Genomic DNA, 22644 nt, shown 5'->3' with positions numbered 1-22644 from the left:
CTATGATTTGTGTAAGAAGGTGGTGCTGGACATGGTTCTGACACTTATAAAGCTCATCATGTAGTTGGGAAGCCAGAACAGAGTTGAAATTGACAGTACTGCTAGTCACTGTCAGGCCAAGGATTGGGGTGGTAGCAATGGGAGAAGAAAGATCTGAGAAATGTCTCCTAGACATGAATATGAAAGCAGTATCCACCAATGAGAAGCTAGGAGCAGAATGGGATTATTATGAGGATCAAATGATTCAGTGTATTTGAAAATGTTTTATAAATGATGGATCATGATATAAATGTTAATTGTTGTCATAACCCTTAAATTAAAAGAACTACAATTAAGTTAACAATCCTTTTATTGAGGAATCAAAGAAAGAATCTTAGTGTTAGAACTGACCTATATAATCCCTTTAGTTTTGCCACACCTTTCATTATGGCTTAATTGGCATAGAAATGTAAACTGGAAAGTTGAATAATTAAAGTCAAAATTCCTACTTTTTAAAAAATAATTTAGGTCATATGAGAATCGTAGTTGCTGGAAATATGGCTGGAATTATATATCTCAGTCTAACATTTCTGAAATATTTGCAACTGGGTGTTTTTTAATAAAAGGGGGATAATACATATGCATGTATATGAAAACAACTTGGCATTCTAATCATGGCTTATTCATGAAGTGATTTCTAATATTGAAATTGCATAAGTGAATCTGAGGATTTTCTGTTACTTGTTCTGAAATACACAAACACGATTAAGGTTTTAAAGAGGCAGTGTGAAGTAGTCAATTGGAAGCCTCTTTGCTTTTCCTTGAATCCTTCTGGTGCATCTTGGAAGTCTGTCTTTTGTGTAAGTTGGTTCCTAAGAATCAGGAGAGGTATCTTAAAAGTAAAAGCAAAAGGTGGAAACTATGGAAATAATATGGGAATAGGGACTTTACAGTTATATAAACTGCAGGAGGTTATATAAGACTACAAGAATATCTTTTTGTTTTGAGAAATAAAGGGTTTTGGCTCTAGCCTTGTTGGGAGATCAGTGATGATAACTCAGCCTTCATATGAAATATATGTTCTTTGGGTTGGGAAACATAGTCTTGAAGAAGTCTTAGAGGAGTGTGAACTGAGAGAGGTTTATAACATTTCAAGGAAAGAAGAGCATTTCATTATTTGTAACACTGGTTACAACACTGGTTTTGTCTTTTGAACAGATAACATGCCTGGACATTTCCAGCGGAGGAGGCCTTGGTGTGTCTTCTAGCACCGATGGAAGCATGAAGATCTGGCAGGCTTCCAATGGAGAGCTCAGAGTAAAGGCTTTGGATACACTTTTAGGGTGGTCTGAGAAACCTTAGACTGGGCCATGGAAAGAAGAGTGGCCCATTCTGAAAATGTAGGAACACTGCACTTCAATTGGTCTTTGTTCTTCCACTTGTTAATATGAGAACCAGGCTCAAGTTTGACGATTTGCCAGAACAAATTGGGGCTGAAACAGTGGGAGAACCCGGCTAGTGAATGTCTGGATGGTACCTTGATATGAACTGCCTTCAGTGATACATTTCTATGGCAGAGTAGCTAAGCTATTACACTGACTGTATGGCTGAGCCCCTCAACCTGTACAGAGGATTTTAAGTAAAAGAGCCCTCAAACCTCCTCAGCTCCTTATGTGTAGGAATAGAATTATGGAGAGCTCTGGAGTTCACATTCACAACATCTACAGCCATAGTCCAGGAAAGGGAGCCAACAGCTCCTAGAACATTACCTGGTAGGCAGGTGAACTAAACAGATTCTTTGGATCTCTTTTGTCTTAAAATCCAGCATGTAGATGTATCATTTAAGGGACTGAGGATATGGGAGGTAAGAGGACATCAAGGGATGGACAAGAGGACTAGCATGGAATTCTCTTTTGTTTTTCCAGAGAGTATTGGAAGGACATGTGTTTGATGTGAATTGTTGCAGGTTTTTCCCATCAGGCCTTGTGGTTCTGAGTGGGGGAATGGATGCCCAGCTGAAGATCTGGTCAGCTGAAGATGCTAGCTGTGTGGTGACCTTCAAAGGTCACAAAGGAGGTATGAAGAGTGATTTTTCCTAAAAGCTTCTGTAATTAGATCCCCAGAAGTGAAGCACCAAAAAGATAGAATCTAGTTGTCCACAAAAACCCAAATAATTTATCTAACTGGCTCTTTAAGTGAACTGATATTTCCCAGGGATTAAAAATTCCTTTCCTACCCAGTTTTGTTATTGCTACCTAGAACTAACTGCCCTACATAGATGGTTGTTTTCCACAATTGATAAGATAAAAAAAAGCCACCACAGGAGATCATCTGCTGTGTGCTGGGAAAAAAAGAAAGAAAGGTGTGCCAACTGTTTTTTGTTAGTCCTTTGGCTGAGTTGAGATTAAAGCTGGGTTGCAAATGGCTGCCTCACCAGACATGAGTCAGACCTGGGTCCTAACCTGCTGATATCAGATTGTAGAGATAGAGTGAGAACATCTTTCCTCTTTAAATGATTGGTTGGTTTGCTGGGAAAAAAGAATTTAGACATTTTATCCTTAATTAGGAATGTTTAAAAAAAAGTGGTAAATATGTCATTCTAATTTTTACGGGTTTGGATATTTTTGAAACTGTGAAAATATCCTCAAGTAATTTCTCACCTTGATCCCTCCTTTGGGACCATAATACACATCATCTACACCACCCATTTGAGAATTCATTATGTATCACCCTATACTTACAGTAGTTAACCCAATGTTTTTGCCTTGTGTATCTGACTATATTATAAATAATGTGTTGATTTTTTTTAAGTTTTAATATTTCTCTTTATAATGGTTTGTCAGATTACATACAGATCGTCTAGCAAACACATATGTTAACCTTCGCAAATGAATTTTCTTCTTAGACTCAAGTACATGAGGGACTAGAAGGGATATTTAGAGCTTTCCTCACATTCAGGCCAAAGAACTAACAGGTCTGAGGCATCAAAGTGGCCTGCACAGTTGGGGAGTCTAGAGGAACACTGAGGGGTTCACCTGAGATCTGGCCACCTTGAAGATGTGGGGCATGGGGCAACTTTCCAGTGAAACAAGGCATAGCCCTGCATGTTGAACTTAACAAGATGTATATTCAGCATCAGTGCATGCTCAACTTCAGAATACCTTTGGATTACTGCAGTTATGGACTGTGCCCTCCACATGAATCCTAAGTCTCCCAGTTCTCCTTAAGAATCCATTCATGTCTCTCAGAGTGAACTATATAGAGTGTTCACTGATCTAAATTAAGCTTTTATTCATATAATTTTTCCATTCTTTTGAGAGAAAAGTTTTGGGGTGGGGGCTTCTCCAGAGTATGACAACCTTGACTCTTTTTCCTTGAGAAGTATTTCTTTTTTAATTAGATTAAACAAAAGTAAACTTTTAGGGGGAAATTGCATAAATTAGTCAGATCCAGGCTAATGTCTGTCAGGTCTTGAATACTCCTCTCCAGTTACTTCTATTTAGCTGACTGGTTTGGGGTTGCTCATTCTTAAGAAGGGCTTCCTTCACAGCTTAGTTGGTAAAGAATCTGCCTGCAATGCAGGAGACCCAGGTTCGATTCCTGGGTTGGGAAGAGCCCCTGGAGAAGGAAATGGCAACCCACTCCAGTATTCTTGCCTGGAGAATCCCATGGACAGAGGAGACTGGCAGGCTATAGTCCATGGAGTTGCAAAGAGTCAGACACAACTTAGCGACTAAACAAACCACCACCACCATTCTTAAAAAGTATGGAGCCAAAATCAAGATTTCTCCAGTAATTTAGCAGCATGTGTGGGTCATTGTCTTTACCCAGTTGACTTCCAGATTGCTCTGTGTGACTCCTATTCTACAGTCTTTCTGCTTCTGAGGTTACCATATAGAAAACAGAATAAAGAACTATTACCTGTATTTATGATCTTTAGTAGTTTCACAACTGGTGACTAAATAAGAAAAGCAGAAGATAGTATCAAAAGTGAACGTGGTCTTATTGCCTAGGTAAGTTTGGCAAGCAAGATATGAAAGGAAGACTTGACTGAACATCACCTGATGCTTACTGCAAAGTATCGTTAGGACACTAATAGAGCAGCTTTGTATAAAGATCTGCTATAAAGGATAATCTTTTGTTAGCTTAAGTCCCTGGCTTGTTTATTACTTCTAGTATATGGAAACATGATAGTAAGGGAGGCAGTATAGTAGAGTGGTTAAGCTTAGGATTTGGAGACATACAAATCTTGGTTTAAATCTTAATTCTTCCACTTCACAGCCTGTGAAGCCTTTTAAAGTTGCTTAACTTTTCTGAGTCTAAGTCATGTGTAAAATGAGGATGTAGTATTAAAAGAGATGGTGCATATGAGCGATTTAGCATAATCCCTGGTGTAAAATAAATGCACAGTGAATATTATTATTATTGTTCATTAAAAATATAACACTGCACTTTAAACTCTGCCAGGCAAGTTGAACCTTGTGATGTTGTAACATGCTTGTCAACTGTGAAAAGCAGAAATTGTTATTTCTAATAGAAAAATATACATTTTTTATCTTCGTTATGTAATTGGCCTTTTCTAATACTTTTAGATACATATTTTATATTTAATTAAAGGATTAATGTGTTCATTATTTAATTAACAAGCAGAGGTAAGATTTTTGTGTTTCTAAATTTTTCTAATGAAAAGATAAACTAAAAGTAGTGTTCTGTTTGTAATGTATGAATTTACTAAGTAGTTCTAAAGTGTGTTTTAACCAGTTTGAAGTTTTTTACTTGCCCAGGCCATTTAATTAAAGTTGCTGAATTTGGATATGTATATATATTCATAATCTTAATTTTTTGTAGTAAGCACCAGATCTTTCATAATCTTTGAAAATATTGAGAACAAATGAAGCACCATTTTAGTTGATTTGCGGTTTTTTGTTTACGAATGTAGGAAAGATGCTTATATTTGAGAAACCAAGTTACATTTTCAGCACTTGGGCCATTCTTTTCAAACTCTAATATACTTCCTTTGAAATAGGATATGCTGCCTCCAAGTAATAGAAGATGCTTCAAGACTTATTATTTTCTGAGAACTGAATTGATTAAACTTGTTAGAAACCTGTATAGAAATATGAAATTTGCTCTCTTTGTTCCTAATGTTTATTCAGGCATAGTTTAATGTAACTCATTCTTTATTTCCCAGACTTTGGCTAGGATGTTTATATGTCAATCAGCTGAATCTTTTCTTGAATGCGATTTTTTTTTCTTGTTGGTTTATATGTTGAAGGCCTGTGTCTGTTTGGTTTGATAACTAAAGCCGTGGCAGCTCTGTTACATCGTTAAGTATGGCTACTCCTCTTGCAAAGGCATTCCTACTCCTTTTATAGCTTTTTCCTAAAGTCATTCCTCACAGATCCCTGCTCCTATAAGGCTTCTCTTTCTTTTATTCTTCCCCCTAAGAGTGAAGAGACCCACACTAGATGCCACTATGTTGTGAGTGACATTTTATTAGAGAGGGGGTGATAGTTTTCCACTCTACTTTTCATAAAAAGGGAAGACTTTCAACCTCTTTACTGAGTATTAGTTGAAGTTTCTACACAGATAATACCATTCACAGCTCCCTAGCCACAGTAGCATCCTCCTTGGGTACATATTTTTCATAACTATTTGTTCTTTAAACTTTGTATCACTTCATGGAACTCAATATTTTTAAATAGTGGTTGGAACTTTCCAGTAAGGATATAAATAGATCTTTGATTTCTTGGTAAGAGCTGAAGGCCCTTCCTTATGTTCCTACTAGTGATTCTTCATGATTCTTAAAAAGATTAAAATCCTTTTCTAGCTAGAATGATGTGTTATGGAAATAGAATGGAAAGGTGAATTTTCTAAAGTTAAGGTACTTTACAATTACAAAATATGTTATAAGTAAGAACCGTAAAATAGCAATAAGACATGTTACCTTCTTCAGTCTACTTCTGAGGGAAAGGCTACTTTTAAAAGCTTATCTATTTGGCCCTTATCCAGTTGATATATAATTATGACGATTACATTTTATTTTTTCAACAACCATAACCAGCTACATAAATTGTATTTAATTTTTATTTTATTTTTTTTAAATTTTTTATTTTATTTTATTTTTTTAATTTTTATTTTAAATTGCATATATTTGGAAACTTACCCTGTGACTTAGGTCCTACCTGAGTTGTCTCTATCATATTTTCTCAAACAGGCCCCAAATTGGCTACTTTTTCAATTTGCGGCTTTTTTTTTTTTGCGGCACTTTTTATAAATTCATCTTTTTCTGGAAAAGGCTTTCAGAGTAAAATTTGCAGTAGGAGTTGAGGCCTTTTGTTAACCGCATGGATCATCCATCTCTTGTGCCTTATGTTGAGTTTTTGTCAAGGTTTGTATATCTGAAGTTGTCTCATCTTGAGAAAAATAGGAACAAGCCAAAGAGCACGTGTTTACTTCAGTAACCTTTGGTCAGCCTGCAGGTGTTTACTGGGCATCTATAATAGGATAATTAAATGGGTTTTAATAAAGCAAGTACTAGCCCTGCCTGTATCACCATAGGGTCGGATTCCCTTTCTACTCTGCAGTCCTGTGTTACCACACAAATGTCCCTGAATTGTAGCTCTTTATGTCCATGACTGTCTCCAGGGATCATAGCAGATAGATAATAGGTAACAGGGCTTCGAAAATTATAAAATCTGTGGACATTTTGGATCTTATAACACTCTGAATCTTGTTTGATCTTTTTTAGCAGGCAGTCCCCTGTTGAGGTATGATGCAAGGGCCCAGGAGGTGTGAATACTCAGCTTCTTGTTGGGTTCCTCTAATAACACTGCTCTGGCAAAGGTGGAGCACTGGCTCACACTATCTCTTTGCAAACAGGTGAGGTAGAAGCTCAGCTTCCCCTTGATCGTGCTGATGCCTTCCTGGTGAAAGTGGGGCACCAACTTGCATCACCTCAACTGTACACCACTTCCTTGCCTCCCCCTGGGCCTATAAGCTCTGTTCCCTGTGAACTGACGCCAAGGGAGGGGTTGGGGATAGTGGGGTGGTACTTCCTGGTCCCTCAGGAAAGATTACCTCTTTCCCCATGCATGAGAGCAGAGGCTCAGCTCCCCACTGACAGTGCCCTGCTGGACCTGCTCAGCATCGCTGGGTGGGGGAACATTGGAGTTCTGTCTCCTGCTTCTTTGTGGGGGTGGGATGGAAGATCACTCCCTGTTCAGCCCCACTGAAACTTTAAGCGGGGGAGGTAGCAGTTTTTCTTTTGCTGTTTGAGGAAGATGGATATTGCCAAAATGTTTTCTATTCTGTTAGGCCACCCTTTTCTCAGTCTTCTGCCTAGAGACAACAGACTTTCCTTGAAGTTGTTTGGTTGTTGTTTTTTGCTATTATTTTTATTTGTGCCTTAAAAAAAAAAAATCAGTTCTATGTTAGAGGCTTCAGCAGTGTCCTGTCTAGAGTATATGGGAGGCAGTAAGGAAATGCAGGGAAACTCATTTCCCTGTTGTTCTTCAAGTCCTGAGGTCCCTAGGTGAACTGCCTTCTTACATCTTTCAACCTTCCTGAGCTTGCTTGTTGTCTTATGTCCAGGTTTTTTCAGTTTTAAGGGAAGGACCTGGAAGGAATGGAGCTATTTGATCTTGGCCAGACGAGAAGTCACATCCTTTTTTATGAAGAGGGGACTAACCCTTTCAGTTACTCCTCAATGGAAGCACCAGGAGCTTTTAAGACAGTAATTTTCATACTGAGCTGCCTAAAATGACTTCTTAACTTTTGTTTTTAAAAAACATGTTTTAGAGCCAAAAACAAAAAACAACAAAAAAACCTGGAAAACCACTGCTCTAGAACATGGCACTAAAAATTAAATCCAAAGCTCCTTTTTCCATCTCTGTTTCTCATAACTAGTCTTTGAACTGTTGGGAAACAGGGACTCTGTTCTATTTATTTCTGTTTTTCTGGCACTTGAAAGTGCCCAGCATGTAGTACATATCCAGTACTCTTTTGTAGAGAAATAGTCATTTATGCAGATCCATGCATGTACTCTGCCCGTTAGTTCCTTCACTGTCTACTCCTTATGGTCTTCATTTTTCTCTCGCCAGGTATCCTGGATACAGCCATTGTTGATCGGGGGAAGAATGTGGTATCTGTTTCTCGGGATGGGACAGCACGACTTTGGGATTGTGGGCGCTCAGCCTGCCTGGGAGTCGTTGCAGACTGTGGTTCTTCCATCAATGGAGTGGCTGTGGGTGCTGCTGACAACTCCATAAACCTCGGCTCCCCTGAGCAGATGCCCAGTAAGTTGATGACAGTAAATGAATTTGTTTCCTTAGGTTCCTTCAGTGTTTGCCTTCTTTCCTCCTTTTCTTCCTCCTCCTTTCCTGCTCTGTAGGTATTTCTGTTTTTATCGTAAGACTAATATTTATTGCATATCTACTACGTTTGTGTTGCTTTGAATTTACAAAGGAAGTATATGTCATAGTAACTACATTTGAGTAAGTACAGTTTAATTTAGCAGTTGAGGCTAATGCCTGTAAAACAGAGATCAATGCAGTTTTGGCTAAAATAATGATTCACTGAATGCAAGTATAATAGTTTTTTTTTTTTTTTAAGAGGAGAGTGTTTTAGGTCAGTATAGATGAGAAAGGAGTCACAAAATAAGTTGACTTGAACCTTGCAGGATGGATTCAAGTTGAACTGGGAAAGATGGGAGAATGGGACCAGGGCAGGGGTAGAGGTAGTCAGTTCACATTAAAAAACAGTATGGAGGTAAAATTATCCATTGGGTAAAGGTATGCTTGGCTGGGCCAGAAGTTGGTGTAAGCTTCATAGGGGGAAATAGGTGAGTAGAATGATAGTTCCGGTGAGTCAGAATGATAAAGGTCCTAATAAGGCAATTTGCCTTCTTTTCTTATTTTCCTATGATTATAACATATTTGCTTCTCTGATGGAAACAGAGGACTGTTTTTCTCCCAGTATCTCTGCATCTAGAGCTATTAGGTCCACATAAAATTGAGGAGAAAGTAAGAGTTCTAGTATACCCTCTGACCCCACAAACACACAACCTCCCTTATTATTGGCATCCCCCACAGAGTGGTAAATTTGTTACAGTGATAGACCTATACTGATACATCATTAACACTCAAAGTTCAAGGTTGACATTGGGATTCACTCTTGATGTTGTATATTCTGTGGGTTTGAACAAATGTACAATGTCATGTATCTGTCATTATAGTATCATGCAGAAATTTCACTATCTGAAAAATTGTCTTTGCTCCACCAATTTGTTCCTTTCTCTCCTATAACCCTTGGCAACCACTGATATTTTTACTGTCTTCATGGTGTTGCCTTTTCCAGAATGTTTTGAAATCATAAACTATGTAGCCTTTTCAGATTGGCTTCTTTCACTTAGTAATATGCATTTAAGGTTCCTCTGGGTCTTTTTGTGCCTTGATAGCTCATTTCTTTTAAGCATTGAACAGTATTTTAAGCATTGAACAGTATTCCATTGTCTGAATGTACCTCAGTTTATTCATTCATTCATCTACTGAAGGACATCTTAGTTGTTTCCAAGTTTGGACAATTATGAATAAAACTGCTCTAAGTACTCCCCTGTACGTTTGGGTTAATTTTGCCCCTCATTATGGACAGAATTCTCCTCATTCTCTTAAAGTTCCCATATAGATGCACTATGGTCCAAGAACTAAAACTGTTAGGACTACTAGCCTGGCCCCTCTTTGGGAATTAATGGATTGTGAAAGGAAATCCAAGAGACAGGAAGTGAGTAGCCATGCAGTGTGCGTCTGCTAAGTCGCTTCAGTTGTGTCCAACTCTGCCACCCTGTGGACTGTAGCCCACCAGGCTCCTCTGGCCAAGGGATTCTCCAGGCAAGAATACTGGAATGGGTTGCCGTTTCCTTCTCCGCAGGAGACTCCTGACCCAGGGATCAAACCTGTGTCTCTGTGTCTCATGCCTTGGCAGGCAGGTTCTTTACCACTAGCACCACAGTGGATTAATAGGAAAAGTCTATTCCCCAAAGTGTGATGCATGTACAGCTAGTGGTAAACAAGATCATTTCAGGCAGTACTCATTTTTAAGTTATATATTAATACACACACATCTCACTTCAAACCTAAAATTTCACAGATATTACTTAAAATAAGGTTGAGTTTTTTAAAATCAGTTGGTTTAAATGAAGGTATTCTTGTTTTCTCTATTCCCTCACCTCCTACTTTACTCTTCAGCCTGTCTTAGGTGGGTTTGTGCCCCAGTTACTTAACTGGCAGCAGCTCTTGTCAAGGTCACCAGCAACTCCATGTTGTGTAATCCAGTGTTACTTCTCTGTGGTTATCTTTCCAAATTCTCAATAGGTTGCAGCATAGTACACTCTTCTTTTCAGGACACTGTTCTTTCTTGGCTTCTGTAACACCACATGACGCTGCTTTTTTTGTAGCTCATTGGCTACTGCTTCTTAGTCTCCTTTTGTATGTTTCCTTTATTTTACCTGTAAATATTGGAGGGCCCTCAGCCCTGCAGTTACTGTCTTAGGTGATCTTATCATTTCCATGACTTTCAATATTGTATTTAAGCTGGTGATTTCCAAAAATATATCTAAAGCATGGATCTTTTACTTGCATTTTAGACTCTATTTAAATGTCTAATAGACAGCTTGAACTTATTGTATGGAGTGTTTGATTTTTTTCCAACCCCAAATGTTTTTTTTTCATCTCAGTTAATGGCACCACCATCTCCTTGCTTAAGCCCAAAGCCTAAGATTCATTCAAGATCCACCACTGCCTTTCCTCTTGTCCCACATCAGCAAAGTCTGTCATCTCTACTTTCAGAATGTTTCTCGTTTTTCCATCTCATCCTCTCCCTCCAGGTCTCTCATTTTCCTGCCAGCATCCTGATTCAGTCTGCCATTATCTGTTGCCTGCTCTGTTTTGTAATCCATTCTCATAGGAATCATCACGCTCATTTAAAAAACAGAAGTCCAGGGCTTCTCTGGTGGTTCAGTGGTGAAGAATCCACCTGCCAATGCAGGAGACACAGGTTCGATCCCTGGTCTGGGAAGATCCCACATGCCGTGGAACAACTAAGCCCACGTACAACTATTGAGCCTGTGCTCCACAAGACAAGCCACCATGGTGAGAAGCCCGCGTACCACAACTAGATGATGGCCCTGCTTGCCAAAACTAGAGAAAAAGCCCACACAGGAACAAAGACCCAGCACAGCCAAAAATAAATAAAATTACTTTTAAGAAAATGTAAATTGAGCTGTATCACTCTCCTGTGTCCCTCCTCTCCTCCAGCGGCCTCCTTTTATATTGTTACATATGTTTGGCCCTACTTTGTTTAGCATTGTACTCTGTACATTGTTCCAAATATGGTATCTTTCCACATTACAAAGGACTTGATAATCATAATATTTTAAAATTGGGTTTATTGAGGTATATTTTGTGTATAGTAAAAGTCACTTTTTTTTAATCACAGTTCTGTGAGTTTTGACAAATATGTACAGTCATATAAATAATACCAATGTCAAGATACAGAACATAATAAATGTTTTTTAAAACTACTAGGTAAGTGACTAACAGAGTAATTCAGTAAACAGCTGTCAATAGCTATGTTTTCTGAGTACTGCCAGCTGATCATCCTAGCCCATTATTGACATAGCTCATCTGTCATGCAGGTGAACGAGAGGTTGGAACAGAGTCGAAAATGCTGCTGTTGGCCCGAGAAGATAAGAAACTTCAGTGCTTGGGACTGCAGAGCAGGCAGCCGGCAAGTGGTTCCTCTAATACCTTTGAACACTGGGCACCCTGGGTCACACTGATTCTTGGAAAGCTGTTTTAAAAGCATTTCTAATTTCTCTGTATGTTCACCTTTTGTGGAAGCTACATGTGTGAAAGGCAGTACAGTATAGTAATTAAGAGCACGTGGTATGGGATAAGGGCAACATTTAAATCCTAGCTCTTCCTAATGGCTATGCTATTAGACTCATTACTTAACCTCTCTGAGCCTGTTTCCTCATCACTAAACTTGTCATAGTAGGACTTGTACGTAGGGTTATGTGATAATATTAAATGACCTACTGCTTTGTGACCTTTATTAAGTCACTTTCCCACTGGCCCTTAGTGTGCTGTATGTAAAATGATGAGGTTCTATAGATTTTCTTCCTCCTGTAAGGTAATGTGGAGATTTTTTGAGTAAAGTTCTCATGCATTCAGGGCTCTCAATTAATTAGTGACCAGAATGTCTCTTATAGAAGAATGGGGTTTTCTTCCTTCATTTCCTGGGATTTTCCCAAGCAGGCTATGCTCTTAATTAAACTTGGAGTTCCTTTAGATTAGATTTTCTAAATTTCTTTCCAGTTGCTGTCATCATCACCCAGACAACTTAATGATTTGGTTTGGCTTTGTATTTTCATTTCGTCTCATCACTTCATTGTGTTGGTGATGTTTCCATTTTCAAAGTTTGTTCTGGGAGCATTGCTATTTTTGATCATACTGCCTTTGCACTCTGAATTTCCATGCTGGCTTTTACTTCCAAAGGGAAGTCAGAGGGTTTTGTTGTTTTGTGTCTTTCTTTCATTTTTTTTTTTTTTTTTTTAGAACATTCAAACTTTACTCTTTGAACTAATAGTAAGAAATTAAAATCTAATATTTTTTATTTTCTTAAGTACATGGGTAAATTGTGATTTCTTAAATTGCCACATTAAGTTTGTTTCTTTACCTTCAAAAGATTGTCATCAAGAAAAAAAAAAAGATTGTCATCAGTGTCTTGAAGCAAAACGTAAATGTGTGAATTGCAAGTGTTTAGCAAATGGAAGGTTGTGCTGAAAACAGGAAAAAACGATTTTTGGTATTAAGGATCCCATGAGTCAATGTGTTGAGGGGAAATAGTGTGAAAACTGTTACCTTAGACTATGATATTATATAACCTGCTTAAGTCCTCAGCCAGCCTCAGGTTCCTGAAATCCTGGGAGTGCTTCCCCCTCAGTTGTTGGTGAATACTTAGTTTAGATCAGGAGTTCTTAAAAGGAGAAGAAAGAAATTCTGTACTAAAAATAGTAAAATTCTTCTTTTCTTGGTGCCTGTTTATTCCTGGAAACGAATCTTTAAACAGCATTTTTGTCTCCTACTTGTTCCCAGCTGTTCCTCTTTATTGGCTCAGATGCCTTCAACTGCTGTACTTTTCTCTCTGGCTTCTTGCTATTGGCTGGTACACAGGATGGAAACATTTATCAGCTGGATGTAAGGAGTCCAAGGTGAGTCACCATTCATTTGCATGATGCAGGGCTTCTGCAGAGTGGAAATTTTTATTGGCTTTCACAGTGATTTAATCTGGCATATAGATGGCTGTTGAATCAAGGGTATATTTTTCCATTTATAAAGGCTTTCCAGTGTGAATTGTCTGATTGTTCTTATTATTCCTGGAATCACATTGAAAGGTAATTTGATTCATACTGTCATGATTGCTTTGTAAATTAAGCTTAAATAATGAACTAACATCTCACAATAATTATATAAAACCTTTAATTTTAAGGACCTTAGTAATTTTCTTCATCGTATTACATCTGGGTTGGCCTGAGATTGATCATTTATAGTTCAAGTAAGCCAGCTCTGATTCTTTATTTGGCTGTGATCATAACCTATCTTATATAGGCTTTTTCCTGGTCTTACAGATATCCAAAAAGAGTCCATAACCTGTTTGTCCCAGGACTTAACATTTTCTACTGTCACTTTCTCTTTCTGCTTCCTTCCTTTGTTCAACTGATACTTATTGAATGGCTCCTGTAGGCATTAAGCTTTGTTCAGGGCACCACACAACAGAAATAAAAGATAAAGACTCTGCCTTTGAGGCATTTGGAATCTAATAATATATATGGACAAGTAAAAGACTGTTAGGACACAGTATGATTAGTAATCTCAAGAATTTGAGGAAGCACTGAGAAGGAGAGAAAAGAAAGTGAGACTGCTCTGAGGAAATGCAGCTTTACTCGATCTTGTCTAGCAGAAAGTTACCAAGTAGAGAAAAGAAGGACCTGCCTTAGGTAGCATAGCATATAGAGAAGCATGAAGGCATGTGAAAGTATGGCACTGTAAGGTATCTCTGAGTAGTTTGACAAGACAAGTATATACTCTGCCAGTGGAGTAGTGATGAGAAGTGATGCCAGACAGGAAAACTGGAATTTGCTTAGAAAGGACTTATATACCATGCCAAGGAGTTTGGACTTTATTCCAAGAGCAGTGAAAAAATTTCAGCTAAAGAGTGACTAGCATATACCTTCTCTTCCATAATTTAAGTTACTTTATTTTTGTACTTTTTTTGCTCCATAGAGATAGGGAATCTGATCACTGTTATAAAATCTCATAATTATAAAAATTACAAAATCATCAATTATAAAAATTTATTGTCATCTTTCTGTTTGATTTTACGAAGTCCTAACAATTTTAATATATTACAGCTGACTTAATTCTGTCTATAAAGAGATTAACATATTGTTAACATTGTTATCTTAAACGCTTGTCAGGCTTCCTCTAAAAACTGGAAATATCAGTGTTTACTTAGTTCATTCAGCTCATTAACATATTTAGAGACATGTTTAGATTCCCTCCAAGGTGGTTTTGAATGGACTACTTTGATCTACCATCTAAGGATCTTGCCAGGAAAGAAACTATGAATGTTTAATCTCTGTCCATATTTGTCCAGTGTGCTATTATGCAGTTAGTACTGTAGGTTGAATATAGTCAAGTATTGCTTTTTAAGGGAAAGAGTAAAATTGCTCCATTTATTCTGTATCCTAGGACTCCAGTACAAGTCATCCACAGATCAGGAGCACCAGTTATGTCTCTGCTGAGTTTCAGAGATGGATTCATTGCTAGCCAAGGTGGGTCCAGGGGCCAACTGAGGGAGGTCGTTCCATATCATTCAGTGAAACATAGGTTTAAGTTCCTGGTCTGTGGCAGGGCTAGGAGCATCATCCTCTATGATTCTTTGGCATATTGTGCTTTTTCAAATAACGTTTAACACCCTAATTATAATTATCTGTGCCCCCTCCAATGTAAGCTCCTTGAGAGTAGTGGCTGTGCCTTATCATGTTGCCCCCAGCATTTTAGTTCAGTGTCCACCATGTAACTGGTGCTCAGTAAACATTGTCAGAATAAATACACTGGCTCTTATTACAAATTACTGAGAATTCAGTTAACAAATCAGTTACAGTCTCTGCTCCAAAGGAGCTCACAGTTAGTAAGGCAGACAGACATGTGGACATGTGCTTGAATACAGTTTGATAAGTACTGCAGCAGAATACTGTATGGGAATGTGGGGAACAGCTAACTTGAGTGGTAGGAGTACTGCAGGCATGTCTTTGTGGACTTGTTTGCTTTAGTCGCTGAGTTGTGTCCAACTCTTTGCGACTTCATGGACTGTAGCCCGCCAGGCTCCTCTGTCCATGGGATTTCCCAGGCAAGAATACTGGATTGAGTTGCCATTTCCTTCCCCAGAGGATCTTCCTCACCCAGGGACTGAACCACATCTCCTTTGGCAAGCAGGTTCTTTACCACTGAGCGACCTGGGAAGCCCCTTCAGGGACTAAGCAACATTTAATCCAATGACTATTTTACCAACTGGAGATGTAAATAATGCACACTGACGGCCAAAGCTGTAGTGTTTCAAAGTCATAGATGAGTGAAAGGGGGCAGAAAGAAGGGATCTGTCCTTTAGTTGCCTATCTACCATACAGTAGGTACTGTGTTTGATGCTTTACAAAGACAGTCTGGGTAAAGTGAGTGAGTACCTTGGTGTAAGCAGTACAGAATATTTGGAATGGAGTTTGGGAGTGGGTTTGGGAGAAATGCATGGAAGAAGGTGTCCATTAAGGGACACTGAATCCTCATAGGAATGATTTAGGTGAGGAGGACTGGCCTATAGGCCTGGAGGGACCATCTTACCTTAGTACTTCAGTGTATCAGTTAGGATATTTTTGGCTGTTAGTAGCAGAAGACTCAACTGAAAATGGCTTCAATAATTCAGAAAATGTAGTACTTCTTTGACAAGACATCCAGATTTATGGTGGCTCCAGATTATATTAATTTAGTGATTTGAAAACAAATTCAGTGGAGAAACTAAGAAAAATTGACAGCTCACTCAGTGTGGTATCCTGGATTGTATCCAGGAGGTTTAAAGACTGGTAAAATCCAAAAACATATTGAATTTAAAAAATTAATGAAAGCTTTAACAAGAAGAGAAGAAATAAAATCAAGAACGCAGCTTTTCTCTGTTTTTTTGGCACTCTCCTCCTTAGCATACTGGCTTTTGTCCTCAGTCTTATTACTCAAGGTTACAGTGCAGGATAGCTGCAGCAAATCTTATCTTCACATAACATGCATATTGTTATCCCTTTTAAGAATGAGAAACATTTCCTCAGGAGCAACCCGGCAGGCTTACTAATCTCCTACGTCATTGATCAGAATTATATAATATATGCCGTGCCCAGAAGACCTAAATAGACATTTCTCCAAAGAAGATATACAGATGGCCCATAGGCACATGAAAAGATGCTCAGCAATGCCAGTATTAGAGAAATGCAAATCAAACCCACAATGAAGTATCACTTCCCACCAGTCAGAAAGTCTACAAAGAATAAAAGCTGGAGAGGGTGTTTAGAAAATGGAACCCTCCTACACTGTTAGTAGGAATCTAAATTGGTACAGCCACCATGAAAAACAGTATGGTGGTTCCTTAAAAAAACTGAAAATAGAGTTGCCATATGATCTAACAATCCTACGCACTCCTGGGCATATATATAGAAAAGACAAAAACTAGTTCAAAGAGATACATGTGCTCCCATGTCCATAGCAGCAATATTTGTAATAGCCAAGATGTAGAAACAACCCAGATGTCCGTTAACAGGTGACTTGCTTAAGAAGATGTGGTGTTGGACGCCCTTGGTGGCCCAGTGGATAGGAAAACACAGGTTTGATCCCTGGTCTGGGAAGATTCCACATGCTCCAGAGCAACTAAGCCCGTGCGCCCCAACTTCTGAGCCTGTGCTCTTGAGCCCATGTGCCACAACTACTGAGCCTGCACGCTGCAAATACTGAAGCCCCCATGCCTAGAACTTGTGCTCCATGGCAAGAAAAAGCACCGCAGTGAGAAGCCTGAGCACTGCAATGAAGAGTAGCCCCCACTCACTGCATCTCAAGAAAGCCTGCATGCAGCAATGAAGACCTAGTGAATAGGTCTTCATTTATTTATTTGTTAATTTGTGTTTATATAAAAATGGCAGTTATATATGGTTTAATCTCATCATCCTGTGATCTTTGGTGAATGAGTTCGCTTTTCTAAGTCTCTACTTAGAGATAAAATAGGTACTTGAGGTAAAGTAGATATTCTGTAAGTGATAGTTTCTTCTTACTCCTGTAACTAACCCTTGCTCTTGTGAAGTGAAAGTTGCTCAGTCGTGTTCGACTCTTTGCCACCCCATGGACTCTACAATCCATGGAATTCTCTAGGCTAGAATACTGGAGTGTAACCATTCCCTTCTCCAGGGGATCTTCCCAACCCAGGGATTGAATCCAGATCTCCTACATTGCAAGCAGATTCTTTACCAACTGAGCTATCAGGAAAGCCCTGCTCATAACCGTTGTCCTATGCCCTCCTAAAAAAGTATTTCTGATCATCATGATCCAATGGCGAAGCACACAGTCACCAAAATTAGAATTATAGTATAGGGAAAGATATGTGCAAGTGTCAGAGCAATAGTAAGTGTTACAGGAGGTCAATGGAGAAAGGGTTTACTATATTGATTGGTTAGAGATGGCTTCCTAGACAAATTGGGAATGAAGCTTGGGCTTATCAAGTAGGTTTGTGTATGGAAACTTGAATGCAGAGGAAGAGCTATAGTAATTGTACTTTCTTACCTCCCTGTACCTCTAAGCCAGACCACCTGACCTGCCTCTTGAGAAACCTGTATGCAGGTCAGGAAGCAACAGTTAAAACTGGACATAGAACAACAAACTGGTTCCAAATAGGAAAAGGAGGACATCAAAGCTGTATATTGTCACCCTGCTTATTTAACTTATATGCAGAGTACATCATGAGAAACACTGGACTGGAGGAAGCACAGGCTGGAATCAAGATTGACAAGAGAAATATCAATAACCTCAGATATGCAGGTGACACCACCCTTATGGCAGAAAGTGAAGAAAAACTAAAGAGCCTCTTGATGAAAGTAAAAGAGGAGAGTGAAAAAGTTGGCTTAAGCTCAGCATTCAGAAACGAAGATCATGGCATCCGGTCCTATCACTTCATGACAGATAGATGCAGAAACAGTGGCTGACTTTATTTAGGGGGGCTCCAAAATCACTGCAGATAGTGATTGCAGCCATGAAATTAAAAGACGCTTACTCCTTGGAAGGAAAGTTTTGACCAACTTAGACAGCATATTAAAAAGCAGAGACATTACTTTGTCAACAAAGGTCCATCTTGTCAAGGCTATAGTTCTTCCAGTGGTCATGTATGGATGTGAGAGGTGGACTGTGAAGAAAGCTGAGCACCGAAAAATTGATGCTTTTGAATTGTGGTGTTGGAGAAGACTCTTGAGAGTCCCTTGGACTGCAAGGAGATTGAACCAGTCCATCCTAAAGGAGATTAGTCCTGGGTGTTCATTGGAAGGACTGATGTTGAAGCTAAAGCTCCAATACTTTGGCCACCTGTTGCAAAGAGCTGACTCATTAGAAAAGACCCTGATGCTGGGAAAGATTGAGGGCAGGAGGAGAAGGGGACGACAGAGGATGATATGGTTGGATGGCATCATTGACTCGATAGACATGGGTTTGGGTGGACTCCAGGAGTTGGTGATGGACAGAGAGGCCTGGCGTGCTGCAGTTCATGGAGTTGTAAAGAGTCAGACACGACTGAGTGACTGAACTGAACTGAACCTCTAAAATATAAGGATTCTTTTTTGGAAAAGGTTATTTTTAATAATGAGAATGCAGGAAAGAAGATCCTCTGTATACTGCTGGGTCCAGTATAGATTGATTAACAGATAAAATTGATAACTTACATATAATTTTGGAAAGCAGTTTTTCAAATTTTAAATGTTTGAAATGGTTAGTTAATATCTTTTGATTCTTTTCCAGAGTTCTGTACAAAGTCATAGTCTTAATATAGAAAAAACTTTATGCATAAAGATATTCTTCTATGCTATGTGCTCCAGAAAAGGTTAGAAAAATACATTAAACTGTGAATAGTATTTATCTTTGAGGGGTATATATGGATGATGTTTTTAACTTCTGTTTCTTTATTTTTCAAGTTTTTTGGATACCATGCCATTCAGCACTCAGGATCTTAGTTCCCTGACCAGGGATTGAACCCACATCCCCTGCATTGGAAGGCAGATTCTTAACCACTGGACCACCAAGGAAGTCCCTGGGAGCATAGTTGTCTTAAAGAAAACATTTATATAAGAAAATTACTTGTTAAAAATCATTGTCTAGGATAAGATTGCAAATACTTGTATAAGCCTGTAGTTGCTTGCTCTGTGCTCTTGGTGGTTATTGCTAATCAAAGACAGTTCTTCCCATTGAGCTTGCACTTGGCCTTCAAATCCTCTTGAGCCCAGCATTTTAGGGAGTCACTGTAGGACCTCATATCTGGCCCACCATGAGTCCTGTCTGCCACTCTAGGTCTTAAGACAATTTTCTTTAGGCTAGTGATGTACAGAAATAAAATATTGAGGAAGTTTTCTGTCTTTTAGGTGATGGAAGCTGTTTCATTGTCCAGCAAGACTTAGACTATGTGATTGAGCTCACTGGGGCTGACTGTGAACCTGTATACAAGGTACAGACCTGAGATGAAACCAGGCCTGGGTGGTTTTCACCTGGAACCCAGGGCTTTGGAGGGGAATGAATCCAGAAACTTTGTGATTAGTAGGGGTAATAAAATACTTAGGAGTGGGACAGAAAGAAATAATTGAGTCAGAGTTTCTTCATCGTTTACTGGCTCTAGAAACTGAAAACATCACTTTACTTCCTCAGTCTGTCAGTTTATCTGTAAAATGAGGATAGCAGTGAAATAATGCATATGAAAACTCTATTCTGTAAATATTACTTTTATTGTTGTTGTTATTATTTAAGTTCAAGACTGATTTGATTAGAGTGTGGTGTTGGAGAAGACTCTTGAGAGTCCCTTGGACTGCAAGGACATCCAACCAGTCCATCCTAAAGGAAATCAGTCCTGAATATTCATTGGAAGGACTGATGTCGAAGTTGAAACTCCAGTACTTTGGCCACCTGATGCGAAGAGCTGACTCATTTGAAAAGACCCTGATGCTGGGAAAGATTGAAGGCGGGAGGAGAAGGGGATGACAGAGGATGAGATGGTTGGATGGCATCACCGACTCAGTGGACATGAGTTTGAGTAAATTCCGGGAGTTGGTGATAGACAGGGAGGCCTGGCGTGCTGCAGTCATGGGGTTGCAAAGAGTCAGGCACGACTGAGCTACTGAACTGAACTGAGGAAAGAGAAAAATGAAAGGGGAAATAATGTTTGTTGACCAGACATTGTTCTATCTGTTTTACATATCATATTTAATCATTGTTATCATACCTTGAGGCATAGATATTATTATTCCTATTATTTTCTTATATTTAAAAAAATATTATAATTTATGCACATGTATAAAAATTCAAACAGTGCAGAACTGTGCAGACTTAAAAGTCTGCCTTAAGACTTTTGGTTTCACTGTTTCCTGAAGTAAGTAGCATTAAGTTTGTCATGTATCTTTTAAGACTGCTTTTGGAGAATTTGTACTCAGACCTTTGTTTATGTAGTTATGTAAATAATATAGTTTTGTCTTTAGTTTATACATAATTGGGATCATTCTGTTATGTATTGCTGTATGACTTGGGTTATTTTACTTAACATTTTAGAGCTCTTTCCAGACAAATGCTTATAGATATACTTCATTTTTAAAAATTCCTGCTTAGTGTTCTATATTGTGAATTAACACACCATTTTGATATTATTAATGAAGAAATGGGACCAAAGGGGTTGAGAAAGCTGCCCTAGGTCATGCAGCTACATATTGGCACACCTGTGATTAAAGTTAACTCCAGAATTCATGCTATTTGCTTTAAATTAATGGTTCTTAATCTCCTTTGTCTCACACTGCTTCGAGAATTTGATGAAATCCTTCTCAGGAAAAAAAGGCACTTATTTATTTATTTATTTTTAAAAAGGCACTTATTGAGAACTTCTTTGCATATAATGTTATGAGGTTCGGGGATACCCAGGCCTTCCTTTTTTTTTTTTTTTTCCTCCCCCGAAGGCTTCCAAGTATAATTTAATAACAGATGTAAGGGATCAGCTTAATTTTAGCTACACCCCCTCTCTATTCCTAGGCTCTGTCAAAAGAGATTTTAGGGTTTAATGTGACAGCACCCTCTTCTGGAGGAGGCAATGTTGTTCAGTCCCTAAGACGTGTCTGACTCTTTATGACCCCATTGACTGTAGAACCCATGGATTGTAGCTTGCCGGATTCCCCTGTTCTCCACCATCTCCCGGAGTTTGCTCAAACTCAAGTCCATAGAATCAGTGATACTATCTAATCATCTCATCCCCTGCCGCCCCCTTCTACCCAGGCTTTTCTGTGGACCATCTGCTCCCCTGTACAGACGCCTCTGCTCTAAACCATGTAACACTAGTCCGTTTTCTCTCCAATTGGCCACTTAGTTTCTCTGTTCTGTACTCATGAGCTCCCTTGATTCTGGTCAGCTATTTTTAAAATATATAACATGGATGTAAAAAAAAAAAAGAACATGGATGTAATTCTTGTCTTTGGAGTCAGTAAATCTTTTCAGACTCCCTTGTACTAGTAGGGGTCAATGACAAGACTCTTATGTTTTTGAAGTGGAAGAACCCCAGGCTTCCTTTGAGCTGTGAACTCTTTGTGTTCCAGGTAGCCACATGGGAGAAGCAGATCTACACATGTTGTCGAGATGGTCTTGTGCGACGCTATCAGCTCTCTGACCTCTGACCCCTTGGGAAGAGGAGTCCCAATAAATGAAAAGGATTGACTCTGATCAACAGTGAGCAGAAACATCATCAGGGACCATGGAACGACCATGAGTGATCTTTGTTGTATTGGGTACCCTTTGGAAACAATAGAAAGTCAGCTGCTTTGGCCCATGTGGAGCTGTCATTCCATGACAAGACCCACTTTGAACTGAGTAAGAAGCTCACATGTGCTCGCTGCATTTGTCCCAACTTCTCCCTTAAACTCAGCCCAGCACATAGGGCAGGGAAATGGATGCTTATAGTGTGATTCCACACTGATTGTGTTCAGTGTTTACAAGGACTGGAGGAATAAAGCCTGTTCTCTGGAGGAAATAAAGAGAATATGGAGGAATCTGAATTTGAGAAACTTTGTTAAATATTCTTGCTGTTGCAAAAAGTCAGTCACGGTGATGGGATTCCTTACTCAGGCACTTCAATCAGCCTGGCTATAGGGAAGGGCTACATGACAGTAGCAGTAAGTATCCCATGTGCAACCTGGGAAAGATTCTTATACAGGAAGGGTAGTAACCACCATCCCAGTTTTCCTCAGATTAAGGGGTTTTCTGCTATATGGGACTTTCTGTCCTGGGCAAACTGATA

General features: G+C 39.0%; 1 protein-coding gene across 1 annotated transcript in view; it reads left to right on the top strand.

Annotated features, from left to right (window-relative positions):
• Positions 1-22402, top strand: part of PAAF1 (proteasomal ATPase associated factor 1) — a 38544-nt gene extending 16142 nt beyond the window's left edge. Inside the window, exons 5-12 of the mRNA XM_020902782.2 lie at positions 1198-1296; positions 1905-2055; positions 8082-8276; positions 11672-11763; positions 13134-13249; positions 14790-14872; positions 19745-19827; positions 21947-22402. Coding sequence (XP_020758441.1) covers positions 1198-1296; positions 1905-2055; positions 8082-8276; positions 11672-11763; positions 13134-13249; positions 14790-14872; positions 19745-19827; positions 21947-22024 — 897 coding nt within the window. The 3' untranslated portion in view covers positions 22025-22402. The remainder of the gene's footprint in view (positions 1-1197; positions 1297-1904; positions 2056-8081; positions 8277-11671; positions 11764-13133; positions 13250-14789; positions 14873-19744; positions 19828-21946) is intronic.
• Positions 22403-22644: the final 242 nt, after the last annotated feature.

This window comes from Odocoileus virginianus, chromosome 10 (assembly GCF_023699985.2).
Source record: "Odocoileus virginianus isolate 20LAN1187 ecotype Illinois chromosome 10, Ovbor_1.2, whole genome shotgun sequence".
Classification (NCBI taxonomy): domain Eukaryota; kingdom Metazoa; phylum Chordata; class Mammalia; order Artiodactyla; family Cervidae; genus Odocoileus; species Odocoileus virginianus.
The sequence above is the reverse complement of the archived record's forward strand: the minus strand, read 5'-3'. Positions and strand labels throughout refer to the sequence as shown.